At 35.5% G+C, this 17,643-nt stretch overlaps 1 protein-coding gene across 2 annotated transcripts in view; it reads right to left on the bottom strand.

Moving 5' to 3' along the window:
• Positions 1 to 15,481, bottom strand: part of LOC135683744 (integrator complex subunit 2-like) — a 29,515-nt gene extending 14,034 nt beyond the window's left edge. The window contains exons 1-14 of one of the 2 annotated variants that reach the window (XM_065199092.2): positions 15,341 to 15,481; positions 10,002 to 10,518; positions 7,958 to 8,057; positions 7,498 to 7,611; positions 7,110 to 7,295; positions 6,229 to 6,329; positions 5,161 to 5,263; positions 4,767 to 4,989; positions 3,682 to 3,931; positions 3,232 to 3,366; positions 2,718 to 2,900; positions 2,074 to 2,179; positions 1,482 to 1,763; positions 863 to 1,064 (exon numbers count right to left, since the gene is read on the bottom strand). In XM_065199092.2, coding sequence (XP_065055164.2) covers positions 863 to 1,064; positions 1,482 to 1,763; positions 2,074 to 2,179; positions 2,718 to 2,900; positions 3,232 to 3,366; positions 3,682 to 3,931; positions 4,767 to 4,989; positions 5,161 to 5,263; positions 6,229 to 6,329; positions 7,110 to 7,295; positions 7,498 to 7,611; positions 7,958 to 8,057; positions 10,002 to 10,442 — 2,426 coding nt within the window. In that variant the 5' untranslated portion in view covers positions 10,443 to 10,518; positions 15,341 to 15,481. Of the gene's footprint in view, positions 1 to 862; positions 1,065 to 1,481; positions 1,764 to 2,073; positions 2,180 to 2,717; positions 2,901 to 3,231; positions 3,367 to 3,681; positions 3,932 to 4,766; positions 4,990 to 5,160; positions 5,264 to 6,228; positions 6,330 to 7,109; positions 7,296 to 7,497; positions 7,612 to 7,957; positions 8,058 to 10,001; positions 10,519 to 15,110 lie in introns of both variants that reach the window. The other variant, XM_089109188.1, reaches the window with a different exon arrangement.
• Positions 15,482 to 17,643: the final 2,162 nt, after the last annotated feature.

Here is a 17,643-nt window from a genome sequence, read left to right as displayed (position 1 = left end):
AATTGCAGCATTCCAAAATTGTAGCATTCCAGCAATCCACCATTCCAAAATTGCAGCATTCCAAAATTGTAGCATTCCAGCAATCCACCATTCCAGCAATCCACCATTTCAAACTCCCAACATTCTAAAATTCAAGCATTCTAACATTCCATAATTCCATCATTCCAACAATCCACATGTCATGCTTTCACGATAGCCTTTGTTACAAATGGAACCACGGGTATATGCAAAGAGCGACCAGCCTCTAAAGAAGATTACGAACATGGCTTGATAAGGAGGAAGAGAAAGACCGATAACTTGATAGAAAGATAATGTGTTTCTTAGATACGAGCAGTCTGAAGAGGATATGTTGGAAAAAGGTTAGCCGGGAAAAATAGGGAAGATTGAAACACGCGCGAAAAATTGGCATAACTAAAAAAAGACAATAAACGAGAAGTTTGCAGTTCAGTCCTTAGTGAGCTGACATACTGCTTCAATGTAAATAGGCAACGATCATCATATACGTGGATACGCTGATTTGAACTGGACTTCGAGAATACCCACAGCTGTCAAGTTCATACAACACCGCTCTTGATGCGTTATCGGTGAAATTCGCACTATAAATAGAGCAGATCCATATCCAGAAACATAATCAGCTATGTTATGGTTTTCCTTTGTACTAGAATAGCCATAGCATTCCTTATAATTTTGTAATTCCATTAGACTGTTGGCAACATTTTATTTCTTATACACAATGAGAAAACTTTAATTCTAGTTAGGTTACAATGGCTCCAAGGAAGAACAGCGTTCGCCTTCTCTTAAACTTTAAGCTTGCAGTGAAGCGGAGCATTGTCAGAAATAGTGGAAATATAGAGAAACGAACCTTCTGGGAATAACTGTGTTGAGCTTATACCAAATAGCACTACAGAGGGACTGAACCTTTCTTGGAACTGACGACTTAAGCAAGAACGGAAAACTATCTACCAGGGCATCCGCATACTCCACTAGTTGATTAGGCCGGAGCAACACAAGTTTCGATAACACCAAAACAGTTTTAGGCCATGCCGTGTCTGCATCTTTCAGCACTACAACAGAAAATCCTAGTTTAATTCTATCGTTCATAAAGAGTTTTTAATTCGAATCGTCAGAAATTGTTCCATCCTTTCGGAGAAAGCCATCTCAAGAATACCTAAGATGTTATTTCTACATGCACATACTAACTTGCAAACAAAAAGCAAAAATTAAAGGAATGCTTCTAATTTGAATATGGAATATAACAAAACAAAATAGAAAACCTTGTTTACCGTGATTTAATAAGATTTTGTTTGAGTTGGCAATATCAACTAAATTGGTTTGTTTAGATCAATAATGTCAAAATGCAGCAACAATCTCAGCTGGATAGAAGCTGAAACATAATTTGTCCCATTTAAAATAAAATAGCCATTGCACGCAGATGAGGAAAACTTAATTTCAAGCATATCTGGAAAGGAAAAAGTATCTACCACTTCGTAGCTGATCGTTGCAACAAACTTGTGCATTGAACAGCGACAGTTGACTTTCGTGCTCGGCGAGAAATACGGATTTCTCCTCCTTCACTTCCTCTTCGAACATGTAGTCTTCAACAAGACAGAGATGAGGATAACTTTTGGAAACGAGTCTCAGTAATGGCGGGTACAGGTCTTCATAATTATGCTGGTTTTCCCTAGCTGTTAACAATAGCTGCTTTATTGGCATGAGATTATAAAGTGCTGCTGAATACTCCATTGGCCTCTTTGGGTCGTTGACTAAAATCAGAAGACAAAAATGAACATACTAGGTCAATGTTACAAACTAGGGCATTGTAACAAAAATTACGTTTCTTAAGAGGAAAATGGAAACTTTTCATTTTCAATTCAACTAAAACTACAATTATAAATTTCGCTATTATAAAGGTAATTTGCTATCTGGCAAACTGCAAAAACAATTCATTAAATGAATGACAACGATATAATAACATTCTTGCATATAATTACAAAGTAAATAAACAAAGTAGATAAGCAAAGTCAAGAAACAAAGTCAATAAACAAAGTCAATAAACAAAGTCAACGAACTCACGTAGAGTGGCCATATTGGTAAGGAGGCAGTCTTGATATAACATTGTGTAGAACAGCATCAACAGGAAGCTGGACGTTTCACAAGTAAGACTTAGATCACTGCGGTCCTTTAAAAAAGATAGTTTGTTACCGTCTCAAAACAGATATGGATATAGGTGCTCTGACTCCAGGGTCATATCACTCCGCAAAAACTCTTACAACTTTGGCAAAAATCGTTCTGTTTTCGAGAAAAACCCCCATAACATTAATAAAAGTGCCAAGGTGCTAAAAAGAATCGTTTGCAGTTTGGAAAGAGAGGTACACCCACCGATCTTACTTGAAAATCGACTATTATAGAAAAATGTTTTTTTGGAAAAGACCGAGCGAAACTTAACCGCCACAATCAGCAGCAACTTGAGCAATTTTCTTTTGAACAAGAAAATATAGCTGACCAAAGGAATAGATCCAAAAGAGGTCTACATGAACTGATAGAATCTTTATTAGAATTAGCTTTTGTATCCATGAAAATATTGTGATTTTAGCACAAACATTAAACAAAAAGCAATACACAATTACAAAGCAAGAAATAAACTTGCCCCAAAAATTACGCATTTAAAAATTGGCTGATTTATGGAACTACATAGAGAATCTTAAATAAAAACTAACTTTTGCGAATATGTTAAACAGACTTTCTTCTGAGAACCGATCGAGATTTGCTGTTTTGTGGTGTTTACCAGTTTTGCCAATTTGGATCGGCTGGATGATTGCATGAACGAAAGCTTCAATTAATGGCACCATCAAAGGATGTAGAGGAGCCGAAGCAGTGCAAATCTGGGAATAAACCCAATCCTAGAAAAAAAGGAACAAGTACTTTTTGGAGATGAAAAATTTAGCATAATTAATTGAAAATTATCCAATTAACGCTGGTGAAATTTAGCTATAAATAACTCACAGAAACAATTTTATTCAACAACCTTTTTGCACAGTTTTACCTTAGTTTCCTTTAATAAATTGCTAGCTGCGTCTGGCATGATATCGAGGTCGAGCAAATAATCATTTTCATCTTGTATAAAGACTGGGAAACTCTAAAAGAGACAGCTGTGAGCAAATTCTGTCTCCAAGTTGAACGATCTTTTGAAAAATCAACGGATGAAATCATCTATCTTAAGAATAAACAAACCTTGACATCAACTTTATGTTTACTAAAAACTCTCGATTTCAACAGCTGGTGAACACAATGAACTGGAAGAAATCCGGAAAGATGTGCGTTTAAATTCTTTGTAACAGGCACTGTCAAAACGTGCTCGGCAGCAACCTGGAAATGATCAATAGGAAATTTGCACTAATGACTAAAGCTGGGCTTTCAAATAGATTTATAGATAACACCAGGACTTAAAGTGCAACGTTATTGGGGTCACCTCAATATTCAGTTTGCGTGTACAATGAGTTTGTACATAATTCAGGCACGCTGACTTCAAGATTTGATGTTTTTAGTTCCTTAGTTAAGTCAACGAAATCTTACAAATGGTAGGTTGGAAATAACGTTTGCACTCTTATTAGAATATTATAAGATGAAATCTTAAGAAAAAGTACATATCTTAAAACAAGATTGATCTACAAAGCAACACACCTTTTCGGGAAAGAGCTGCTGAGTGAATAGAATTTTCATCTTTGTCAAGGATCCTGGCCTCAGTTTCATGCTTAGTGTCGAAGTTACGAGGTCAACAATGGCCTCCAAGTTGTTGCTATGAAAATGAATTGCAATTAAGAGCAGCATTTCACCGAACGACGAACTGACAGCTGCAGAGTGTCCAAATTCTGCCTGATGGGCGCACAACCATTCAATCCATTGCGTTGCTTTCTCTTCCCTTTCGGGATAACTAGCAACAAAGAAATTTACTCGATTTCAGAGCAATACATTGAGGGCCATTCAAAACAAGTATATATTTAAAACAATATCAAAACAAGTATTTAAATATAAGGCATTACTTTCCTCCATAAAATTTGATAGAAAGATTTCACAATTAATACTGTTTCACATTACATCAAATGTTTCTAAAGGATTTCAACGATCCCCGATGGAGATATTGAAAGAAGGCACTAATAAAGCAGCCATGAAAAAAGGCCTAATTTGAAAAACAATTAAAAGTTTTATTTGTTAAATATTGGCTAATGTCGTGAGCCTTCATGGCAGAATTGACAATTTTACCAACAAATGTTTGCTTTTGAATTTCATTTTAGTTTTACTGTGCTAATATTTCATTTTAGCTTTAAATATTAAAAATAATGAAAGGTAATGCTAGATTTCCCAATACGAATCAGCTAATATTGGAAGATAAAATTTCTATTGTGAGCAACTTCGAAGATCTTTTGCTTGATGGTTTTATTTGAAAAAGAATAATATTGGAATTCTAATTGCAAATAATAATTCATAATTCTAATTGCAACTAAAATGACTGTGTGATTTGAAATTGTGATGGTTCCCGAAAAAATAAGGTCTATCATAGCATTTTATTGCCATTGGCGATAGTTCTTATTGTGGAAACAGTGTTTCTACCTACAATTTTCCAACATTTTTTACAAGATCTTAAATTAACAACGTTTTACTTGTGATTGAAAAGAGTAAGATCATCTTGTTTTTACAAAGTAGGCAACGATTCCTGTTACCCATTAATGTTGTCTGTGAAGGCTACAACTTGAAAAAAATGAAAGTACCTGATAATGAAAGTACAGGCAAGGAGAGAGGAAAGGCCTGCGCAAACAAATCGCACACCGCCAGCCGTACCAGGGGGATGACATGTAATCAGCTTTAAAAATGCTTCTGATTCTTCGTTTGAAATTTTGTAGCCCACCATGCCTTTGAGGGCGCAGTACAGGCGCATCAGCGCAATGCCTTTCGGGATATCACCACCTATGACCTGGGCATCAACGTCCATATCTGAAAAATGATAAAGCAGGAAAATCAAAGCATATGCTTCTTTGATAGCAAAGAATTAGACAGCATTGATTGACAGCAAAACAAAACAAAAGCTCTTGCATAATTGTCTATTTTTTATAATGTTTGAAGGAATCGCTGTTAAGCAGCAGAGATGGCAAACAAAACCCTTACTTTGATCCTGTTCCTCTTCAGAACGGGAGAAGCTCTTGACAACATCTAATGTTTCTTTCATCAGCTGATTGCGAAGCACGTGTATGGATGAATTTGGGGCATCCTTCGAAAAATTAGCCAATTAATAGATTTAAATCGAGCGTCAGTTTAAATCTAGCACTAAAATTCGCTTTAGAAACCACAGTTCTAACTAGATAAACGTTAAAAAAACGATGGGATTAACTGTAGACCTACCGAAAATCATCGAGCTAGTTCCTGAGACCTGTTAATTTTGGATACTTTCTTGGAAGGGGGAAAATGCGAGGGATACTTTGAACATTATCTGAAATTCATAACATAGATGTCTAGCTTTTAAAGGATTTTAATTTTTTACAAAAACACTGGGAAAAGGCTACGTATGATTTCATAAAAAGTTCCCCATTTCCTTTGAATATGTGACCTATCATGGGTGAAAATTATGGACAATTAAAATCGAAATTTAAAGTGTGGGCTTAATTGAGGGTAGGGCTTATTTGAGGGCAGGACTTGAGAACAAGTTTTAATTGAGGTTGGAGGCTTTTCCGAGAAGTGATTTGAGAACTTTATGTACATAATTGCACATCTTGGATGTGAATGCAAATTTCTATCAAAAGAAAGTTAGAATAGAGTAGTGGAGTGAGACGTCATAAAAAGTCTATTTCTAGAATTTTGGAATTTTGACACCATAACCTGAAAGAATACCAAGATAGAACCAAGATAGTTAGAACCAGGGTAAAATTACAGTGATTTAATGGAAAAACCCATTTCTTATGTGGCAATATCTCAGTGGATTTGCAACAGATTCAACTGATTTTACAAATCTAGAGGTATCTGATGGTGATCTTTCAGGATTTGAGGTCAGAATTCTAAAAAAATTTTAAATTAGTTTTTTTTATGTCATCACTCCACTACTTTGTTAGATTTGTCAATAAAAACAGGAAAGATAAAGAGATGGCCAGGCCAAAAAGTCATATTTTTTGTCTATTTCAGCTAAACCTCTAGTTTGGATATTTATTTAAAAATATCTGAAAAAAAATCTAAAAAATACACCTTTTGGGCATTTTTGATGTACTCTGCAAGCCACTCCTTTACTCTCAAGTCACTTGTCAACAGCAGACCAGACAGAAATGGCACTAAGTCTGATTGCATCTCTGTAAAGTTAACAGATCAACATAAGAAAAATTTAAAATGTAGGAATAAATTCTGTTCCAACAAACAAGCACTTATCAATGTCACAGTGAGTATTTTAATCTTAGCAAAATTTGATTGTATAATTCAATTGTATAAATAGTTTATTAAGGAGTTTATTTCATAGTATCCATTTAAATTTAGCATAAATTATTTGTCTTTCAAAGTAAACTAGAGAAATATATGCCAAGGGTTTTCTGGAGCAGGCTTAACAGGATTTTGATACCAAATAGCTTATAACTTTAAAACTCATATGACATTTTCTGTTAAGATCTATAATGTCATCAAAGTTGCTGTGGATAGAGTAATCATGGAAAACAACATGAAATAATTCATTTGTCAAAGAATCTACATAATATTCTTGGCTAGTCCAGAATCTACATAATATTCTTGGCTTGTTCTTGACAGGTTTTGAATTTCAAAGATATATTATTCCAAATCTTTTACGAAAATAAAAGACAAAAATCACATTTAAGGTTGATTCTAGCGATGCCTTTGTGCTGCTACCTGTTTGTTCAATTACAAAACAAGAAATGTTTTGCAGTAGAACTGTTTACATTGTTTCAAAGAGAGGCTCCTTGTAAAGGAAGAAAACATAAGAAGATACTTCTATAGCCACAGGTAGAGAAGGGGGCACCAGATATCAAAAGGCAAAACTTGATCAAAATAGGCATCTATTCTTTGATCAATGGGTTATGGGATTTCAGTCATCATCAACAATCAACTGAATAGGGTGGGCTTACCTTCAGAGGAAACAGATAACTCAATTGCAAGTCCTGGAAGCTTGCATTTTGATATGGCTTCTGATCTGAGGGTCCTTACATACAACGGGTTCATACTGCACAACATCTTGAGTGTTTTTGTACGAACTTTGGTATCATGATTGCTTTCATCGGATGTTGATGAGTTTGATAAAATACACAAGCAAACTGCAATAAACAAAACTACAGTGTCTAAAAATAACTTTCATTGCACGAATCTTTTGGCATAAAAAGACTCTATAATACAAAGGCACTTGTTTCAAAAGCTACAATACAGGCTTTTACAAAAAAATGCAAAATGCCAAACTTTACAATCATTGCAAAAGACAATTTACAATAAATGTAAATATAATAAAACAGATTATCAAACCTTGTTCAAAACAGTCTGGTGCATTTCCAACAAGTCGGCACAATAATAGTGGCCCAAATCTGACTCTCAACAAAGCCTCTGCTACTTCCTTTACAGGTAGCAAATCTGAAAGCTCTGAAACAAAAACTAATCCCTCTAAACTTTCTTTAAAGAAAAAAGGTAAAAAGTCATGAACTTTAATGGCACAACTGCACCAGTAATGTAAATAAATGTCTGCAGAGAATTATTTAACACAATCACCAAGAACCAAAACAAAAAAGGTACTGTGCTAAATAATAAGGGAGTAATGCCTTGCAATGTCATGGAAACAAAAATAGCATTTCTTTTAAAGAAATGTCACTTTAGTTGGTGCTTGCTTTAAAAGACTTTTACAGAAAATTTTCTAGAATTACAACATACTTAATCAGTGGCAAAAAAGAGATCGCTATAGAAGTGTAAAAACATTAGATATAAAAATCACCTGAAAAGCATATGCAAAGAATATCTGATACTTCTTGCAAGTACACAACACAGTTGAATAATTCTATTGCATCTTCCTTAACATATTGAGACTCAGTAACCTACGATTTCAAACAGAAAAAGATTGGAAAGACTCTCTGGCATTCTGAATAGTAGATGTGTGAGAGCAAGCAAAGAAACAATTTTGAAAACAAAGCATTCAGTATGAAAGATTTAGTTTAAATGGGGCTATAAAAAACAGTCAAAATGATAAAGCAATTAATTTTTTCAAATTTGCTGTCTTTTCGTCATTTCTGCTAAAAACAAATGCATGCAAGCTCTGTCAGAGCAACCTCAGCTCTTGACTTGTCTACTTTCAATATTATGTAAAGGGTAATGCGGTTGGTCACAAAGTTAAAATCATTAAAAAACAGCTAATCATAACAAACGCCTGGTGCAAACTTTGCACAGGTCACTAAAAGGCTATCCAGTTTCACCCAACTTGCAAAGACCCAGCTCAGAAGGCGATGCTGGCCTTTACAGACAAAACATTGTATGTTGCAAATCTATCACAAAATCAAAGGCACATTCTATTGCAATTTAGGCATAACAAGAAAAGTTGAACTGAACAAAATCTGAACAGAGGCTATCAAAAGATTACAACCAAGATCATAACTTAAATCAAAAATGCTGCCAGGAAGAAATTTCTACTCATTTTAATTTCTTCCACTTGGAAATGGTTGATTGTAGTACAATGCATAAGAGTCATAGACAAAGTGTTTTGTGAGAAGATGCACCTAGATAAGGATTTTATCTTTAGTCAATAGTTGCCAAGCTGATAATGCCAAGTATGAATTCTGGAATTTAAGCAGCATTGTTGACTCAATTCAAACAATTAGATCTTGACCATATACTGTGCATTGTATAAACCACAGAGTTCCAGTTTTTGAAGGAAAGTTATGAGTGTTCTAAAGCCAACTATGGCAATATTGATTTGAATAGTGGGGTAGAGCTGTGTCTTTGTCAAGAGACTATAACAAGCTGGAGAAAAAAGAAAGGAGACAAATTCACTACTGTAACTGTTGATAGGATGCAAATGGTTTTAGCTGATGTTTTTATTTCAGTTACCATTGCAACTGTTGCAACCAAGCTTAGAGAAAAGCTGACTGATAGATCCAGTTGATTCTATCAAAAGCATAGCAAGGTATAAAGTGACTTGATCCCTAGGACAGGCTGGATGATGATAAAGATCAAAGTAACAAACAAATTGTTGATATCAGCTACAATTTTCAATTGTGACTGGGAAGCAAGGCGTTTCTTCAAAAAACAGGCCTTTCTAGAAAAGAAGAACATAACAGTAAATGTTCCAAGCATTTTTCAACAGAGACATATATGTTTTCAATCTGGAGAAGAGAGCTTTGCAAGAGGATGAATGGGCATCTAAACAGACCAAGAAAAGAGAGTACTAAGTATCAGAGCCACAAGAGATATATAAAAGAAAGCTACTTGTCACAGAAGTGACAAAGACAGCAGAAGTGGCAATGATTTCAACAGAAGTAGTCTTGTCGTGTCTGAGAGTGAGAATGAGATAAATCTTATGATACTGTGAACACTAGAAAAGACAAATGGAAATTTTAGGGCACACAAATCTTGTACATTATTTGTTGATTTACTGACAAGCCTATTTAAATGATGAGATTAAAAATTTGGTCACAGTTTGTGAGTAAATTTTGAAAAAAAGTTAACAAAAACGCAGTTGGCTATTTGCTGCTTGTTCTTTTCATGCTATTTTGTTTCAATGAATAGATTAAACTCAAACTGTAAAATCTGAAAAAAATAGTAAGGAGCCTTATAAACTTTTCAACAAAAGAAAAAAGTTATACAGAGTAAATCTGAGTTTGATCAAGGACCAAAAGGAATGGAGCTTGATTAAGCAAGTACCTTACTTTAGTTTGTTAAGAAATGAAGAAATATTTTTCCGAGAAGTCATGTGTCAAAAATAAATGTTGATTTGCAAAACTGACAGACTTAAATTCTGATAGAAACATAAATAAGTAAACACATACCAATGTGCAGAGTTTTAAGAGTTGACTCAAAACTAATCTGATCCTTCTTGAAGCCTCACTTCTTTCAAATTCAGCAAGAATGCCAGTATTATCAACAGGGTCTGTCAAATAGCTCTCAGTCAGAGAGTTGCCTCCCATTTTCCTCCTCAGTTGTTGCTCTTTAATGGCATCCTCTCTGACAGTTGAAAAATCAATAGAGAGCAAAGACACTATAGATGTAACAGCATCTATTCCTGCCATAATCCTTCTGATTTCTTTCATTACCAATCGAAATTTATCACTGATATCTAATGTTGAGCAAAGTGCAGCTCTTGACAAGCATGGCAGAATTGTTCGAAGCTCCTGCTTTGTCAATTGTGATAACTGCTTTATTGAGGCAGATTGAATTGCTCTAAATGCATTTCGTGTTGGAATAAGGTTGTATGACATAATTGCATCCATATTCTTCAAATTTGTTTAACCCTTATTGCAACTTCAGCATTCTCTTTTGTTCTTTTCATCCACAAATAACAACACACTAAAAAATGAAAATTTCCCTTAATCAGGTTTTGCAAAATCAGAAAAATTTTCCAAAAAAACATCACAAAAATATAGGAGAATGACCTTTTTAGCATTACATTTTAACTCAAAATCAGCTCAATAAAAAACCACTACTCTGGACTTGATATATAAATGCTGAGGATACATGATGAAAACTCTAAATGAGCTACTAAGTCATGTGCCCCTGTGATGTGTTTTGAAAAGAATTATAAGATTACAGTTTGCATGTTGATGTGCATTAGGATTATGACAAGGTTAAAAAAAAGTTAACTAGAAAATCAATAGAAATCTAAAAAACCCAAAATTTTAGGATAATTGAAATTTTTGATAGTTTGATATAAAATAATTCATTAAGGGTAGAGGAGTTGTAGTTGTTGAGTTTCAATGCAGTTAAATGTCATAGGCAGTTGAAATATCTCTTGTGAGGTGAACTTTCATTATCTTTTTAAAAGAGTTTTATTCTGCCTAAGTCACACCAAAATCAGTAGAGGACAGGCACATTGAGAGGGTCTCTTGTTGGGTGTGATGATGAAACAATCGTTTGCATGAAATACAGCTCTTGTCAAGTTTTATTTGTGCACCTTAGAAGTCAAAAAAATACTGATGTTGATCCTTTTGAAGGAATCCCAGAGGGCTAAATTTGTCTAGATCTCCCCAAAGAAACAATCAGTGCCCAAGGGGACATGATTTGGGGCAATCCAGTGTTACAAGCGATAAGATAATACAAGAACCATCCTAGCATTCAAATGATCAAACAAAATGTAAACCAACTTGCAGTGGAGGATAAATTTGAATTTTTGGAATGAAATCAATCATTTAATGGTGCAAAAAAGACCAGCAGTAAAGTACTGATCAGCTCGCTTAAAATGGTCTCAAATCTTTGCTATCAGGAAATCACCCAACATATGAACAGATCAATGAAGAACTGTGAACTTCCAGACAAATTAAAGAGTGCTGATTCCTCGCTTACCTTTAAAAATGATAATGGAACGAACGAAAAGAACTACAGGCCAATTAATGTACATTCTACACTCTCAAAATTATTCAAGAGGCAAGTCTCACAATAGATGAATCCTTTTTTTGCAAAAAAAAACATTTCTAGGCTACTCCGTGGCTTCAGGTTGGGGCACCAGGCCCTGAAATGAGTAAAAGTTAGGTGCTTAGGAAGGCGCTTGATCAAGCTCCTAGTAGATTATTTTAGTCCTTTGCTGGTGAGTTCTCATTTGCCTGGAAAATTAGGTATGTTTATTGTATTTCTCAAAAAATGAAAAATGAAACAGAATAAGCAAAAACAGTGATGTCCAAAAATCAAAATTGCAATTTTTTTTAGATTAACACATACAAGTAAATTTCAAAATGTTCTCACTAAAAGTATAACACAACTAAAACAACATTTTATGAGTTAACAACAAAGATTTCAAAATAACAACAAAAATATAAAAGATTTTCCCTTAAAAGTTGCCTTTATCTAAAGTTTATGGTGTCATACATCCATCTCATTCTCACTCTCAAACAAGCTACCAATATCAGATAAACGGTCACGGTCACTCCTGCGGTCACAAGTAACTTTTTTAATCTTTTTAATCTTGTGGCTCTGATACTTCAGTCTGTTTGACACATCTCTTCTTCATGTAGGCATCAATGGCAACTTCAGTTATCTCTTGCCTTTCAGCGTCTAACCAATTTTTATCATTTGCTGAAATGACAATCCTGTCTTCAAGTACTTCTTTGGAAGTGGATAGCCTATGGTTTGACAACATCAGGGTTAGAATAGAAAAGCCCATTTCAACAGAGCTGTTCGATCAAGAAATGGTCAATAACAGTTTTGCCAGCAAACACATGTTGGGGAATTCTTCCTTCTATTTACAAATCATACTTCTCCAGATAGAATAGGCAAATGTCTCTGGTGAATAATACTTTGAAACAATCCTCTTTATACACTTCCATTCTGAAAGGGCATCTTTTAGGAGGAATCCTTTGCCTTCAAGTGGCTCTTTACCATCATACAGCCAGTTCTTGGGATCAAGCCATTTCATATTTTGGCATAATTGCGATGAAAACTCACTGAATCTTTCAGTCAGAATTTCTTTTAGCTTGGTTGCAACATCAGTAGTTGTGTCTGAAATAAAAAAAGTCAGCCCCAGCAATTTGCATCCTGCCAACAGTGACAGTTGTAAATTCACTATTTCTTCCCTTCCTTTTTTCATGCCCAGCTTGCTGATACTCTTTCGAGATAGATACAGTTGCATCCCCATCATTTACTTCAATTGAAAAGTACTTCAATTTACTATCAATGGGCACATCACCAATTTCTTTGGCTTCAGCTAACTCGTCAAGCACCTCCAAAGTAGGGAGAAGACTAGGTTGAATATCACATGACAAATCCCTTCAAAAACTAGATATATTGGGCTAGAGATAATTGTAAATAATCTTGACGCTTCCGAACTTTAACAAGAGGCCTCCAAGTTTTGTAATTGTCTCAGCTTTCTTTTTATTTTCTGCAATGACATTTTCATATGCCGTAATGAAGATAGGTCACACATGCAGCAATCTTTGCAACCCTCTTCTTCTGTAACTTACAAATCTTGTCCCTGATATTTTTGGGAAGCCTATAGCATGTGATGTTCATTACAGCTGCAGCATGTAAAAGTGATGCTCTAAGGTCACTGGACCTTTCCAAAAGAGCTTTATTTGCTTGGTAAAACTGATCAACCTCTTCAAATGGCTTCATTTTCATCGCATCCTTGACTGCAAGCTCAACTCTGTGGCTTACACAATGCACAGTAAGTAGCCAAGGTCTAGCTGCTTTGAGCTGAGTCAACACCCCTTGATAAATTCCAAAATTTACACTGGCACCATCAGCTGTGGCTGCAACCATTGACTTTAGGTAAACATCCTCATCTAGGTGCATCTTTTCACAAAACACTTCGTCAATGGCTTTTTTGATGGAGTTGGCATTTTCTCCATCATAATCTGCCATTTCCAAGAAAGAGGTAAAGAAATAAACAGGAATACCATTTATTTCTGGCATATCTGAATGGTACTTGGGATTTGGGAGGCCCATGAAAACATTAAGATTTCAGCAAAGAGTTTGAATGAATTTTTTATTGTTCACATGAATACAAGGAAGATATTTGCTTGGTATTTATATCAAAAAAATGCGCAAATTCACAAATCAATGAGAGAAGTTATGTAATGATCAGCTAGGTGCCCGAACAATCGAGAAAGCAAATTTTTTAAGGGGAGTGTTGATGCACTAGCGCTCGATCAAGCGGCTCTCATTTCAGGGCCTATAGGGCACAGTGCTCGACATGCCCTCTTTAGATAATTGAGAAATGTCGCATATGCCAGGATGATGGAGGTGTTGTCGGTATGGTACTCATGGACCTGTCTATAACTTTTGATTGCCTACCCTATGACCTCCTGATAGCAAAGCCTGAGGCTTATGGCTTGAGCATGAATTGGCTCAGATTTACATATAGCTATCTCTCTAGCAAAAAACAAAGGGTGAAAATTGAGTCAACCTTCACTTACTGGCTCGATATTGTATCAGGTGTACCCCAAGGTTCTGTCTTGGGTCCTTTATTGCTCAATGATTTGATTTGTTTCATCAAAAAAACAATACCATTTACTGGCGTAAGTGATTTGGATGGAATTATTAGTAACATAAAGGAAGATCTATGTCAAGCTCTAAAATGGTTCAAATCAAAGAGAATGGTAGTTAATCCATCTAAGTTTAAGATTATGCTCCTTGGAACCAAACTTGACGAAAGAAAGTTGCATTAAAATGAATACAATTACTTTATACTCATCAGACAGCGTTAAAATTCTAGGCATCATAATTGATGCTGGCCTTGAAATTGACCAACACATCAACATATGTTCCAACCCTCCCAATATGACCGGGAGACTCCCGATTTCAGAGGTCATCCCGATTCCCGACAATTAAAAAATCCTCCCGAGTTTTGAAAAAAACCTTATAATAAAAATAAAAAGCTGGAATAAAAAACAGAAGAATCAAGATCACTGTCAACAGTGCAACCTTTTCATAACGAATGAAACGATTTGATGTATTCACAACATTATAATAGTTACGACATCGGATAAAGCCAGATGCCAAACTGTGGAATTTTATTGCTCAATGCTCTTCGTAACAAATTATTTTGATTGTCAAAATTTTCCTAAGGTCAAGTGTCAGGAGCTTCCAGGGGCTTCCCCCCTGGACCCCAGCTCTAATTTTTCGCTCGCGATGTCTCCCGCTTTTCCTTCTCTACAGGTTGGAAGGTATGCATCAAAACCCTTTGCCAAAGGTAAACAAAAATGTGAAAGCATTTTCTAGGATGGCTAACTTCCTGGATAAAAGCAAGGCAAAATAAATAAAAGATTCCTTTCTGCTATCAAATTTCAACAACTGTCCTCTCATTTGGACTTTCTGTGGAAAGCAATGTAAAGGAGATAAATCGAGTACATAAATGTGCCCTGTTTTGTGATTATGAATCCACCTTTGAATGCCTACTCAACAAGAACAATGTAATGTAATGTTAATTTACCTAAATGTAGCTTATTTACCTTAATGAATTCCTTTGAGAGAGACATATTATTATTTTCCACATTAACTTGGAACAAGTCTTGTTGTTTCGGTTTTATAAAGATTTTCAACATTTAGTAAGTTGAAGCACGCATATCACTTTAAAAAGCCCTTTTCAAAAACCTTAGCAAGTCACTTTGAATTTAAAATTATTTCAAAAAGGGTGTCTATTTAATGGATAATGTTCAAGCCTGGGCTGTCATTTCCATACCTTATGGCTACGAGCACCGTTATCATCGGGGTTTTGTAAAGCTTTCTCCTCAACATAGTCTCTCCATTTTGTCTCACGTTCTCAGCAAAATCTTAAGGTGGCTCGGTAAAGGTGGCCAAATTAGTTAGTTCCATAGCGATAGGGTTGCTTCTCAGCGATGCATAACAACAAGATAAAATGTCGAATGTCTAATCAGCAAACCCGAAAAACAGATTCCACAAGACCCTTATGGATATAAGATAATTAGAGTCATTTGTTGCCTTTGTGCATGATAATTTTTTCAGATTTCCAGTTTTCCTTTATATTTACTTCCAAATAGACCGGGTGCACCTTTTAGGCAGGGAATTTTGCATAACAATCTAGCAAACTGGGCAACCGAAGTTTTTTTAAGTATAAATCATAAGAGTGAAGGCCATTTAAAGCCCTGGGAACATTCTGGCAAATGACCGGAAGTTGCCTTTCCGGGAGCATGAAAAATGCACGGTCAGCAAAATTTCAACTTTCGAATTTTTCAAATCTGATGATACTATCGAAAAGAACATGCAAAACTGAGCAAAAGATTTAAAATGAGCAATGTAATCTGACCTATAAGCAAAAGGTTATGGCTGTGGAAACTTTTCGTTTTTGGACTGGGGTACTGGTACCCAGTCCTCTTTCTGGTATAGCACTACAACGTTCTTAACATTGAAAGTTATAAAGCTGAAACTTTTTTCTGGCATTATTTGACGTGCTGGATAAAATGGGATGCAAAAAAGCTTTAAAAATTTCACAAAAGCAATTTTTAAACTATGGTTCTTGTGCCCAGTCCGATATTGGGTCTTGCACTGTAACTTTGTAACTATTTTAACTGAAAAAATGGTTTCCTGACGTAATCTGAAGTGCCAGATAAAGTAAAATGTAGCCCTAGTTTTAAAACTTCATCAAAGGCTTTATTTAGACTAAGATACCTAGTCCATTGCTGGCTATCGCACTAAAACTTCATGGCTAGGCAAGTTGTACAACTGAAAGAAAAACACGAGGGCGTATAGAAAGAAGCAGCTCATCAGCCAGAAACCCCGAGGGGACATTTCGAGGCTTTAATTTGGCATGTCCCCTTTCTTGTGGGCATCTTACATACTTCTTCATCAAGGATCACGGCTGCTAACAGAAATAGCAAAAAATGAAATTGATCTTTTTTTCAAAATGAACCCATTGACACAGGGTACTCATTGCACCATTGTTATGTGTATAGAAGCATCAAGTTTGAAGGAACGGGATGGACATGGTCGGACATCGCTATGGGAGGGAAGGGTCCGAGGAGTTTGGAGAAGGGAGTGGCGTGGGGTCCCACGATTATGTATGACGTTTGCTACATGGTTAGGATGGGAGTGAGTAGGGTTGGGCGTGGATATGGAAGAGAAGGATTGAATGGGCTGACTCGTTTTACTTCAATAAGGTCGAATTAAGAAAACATTCTACCACTTGATTTTGCAAATTAAAAAAAACTTTATAAAGCTTCCTAATCTTTTTTATGTTGATATTTTATTATTAAACTGTGTTCAAATTTTTGCGCTTTAAGGTTTATTCTAAGACCTTTCAAACGTCATGAAAAGTTCAAGCCAAAACTATGAGTTCAATTACAAGTTCAAGGACATATTCGATAAGTAAATGTTAGGGGAGTGGTAATATTTTGGCAACGTATTTTTGTGATGTAATCCTATGATTTTGGTCTTGCCTTTTTAGTAACCAAAAATTGGTCATTGGCATTCCCATTTGAGGATTTGCAAATAGCAAAATACATTTTACCATGTTCATTTAGGGACAATACGCTATTTGCTACTTCCTCAATATGCGTCAATTCATCTTCAGTTTCTTTCTCCGCAATTTGAAGACAGCAAAACTTGTAGAATGAAGTATTATTTATTTCTGAAAACTTATCATAGTCCCTTGTAGAATTTATGTGTTGATGTTCAGCAATTTCTTTAACATTTCTTTCCAATTTTCATGAATTATGAGCTTGACATTCCAGACTAGGGGGGGGGGGGGGCGGAGGGTCATCAATAGAAAAATTTACCAACGAAGACATAGATGGAGAAGAATTTAGGTGCTATTTCACTTACTGCTAGATGATTTTACCGACAAACTAAGGATTTTATAAACAAACCGAAGATTTACCGACGAATTCATGAAGTATCGGGGGGGGGGGGGGGGTTACACCCCCGCTAACAATGCCCCTGCTCAACTGGCAAAAATCAAGCAAAAAGGTCTTATAATTTATTTGCTCACCAAGTCATATCAAAATATATATTTTTAGGTGTTTAGGT

This window comes from Rhopilema esculentum, chromosome 7 (assembly GCF_057945365.1).
Source record: "Rhopilema esculentum isolate cy_ngs chromosome 7, ASM5794536v1, whole genome shotgun sequence".
NCBI classification, from domain to species: domain Eukaryota; kingdom Metazoa; phylum Cnidaria; class Scyphozoa; order Rhizostomeae; family Rhizostomatidae; genus Rhopilema; species Rhopilema esculentum.
Note: the sequence above shows the minus strand (reverse complement) of the source record. Positions and strands in the feature narration are given on the sequence as shown.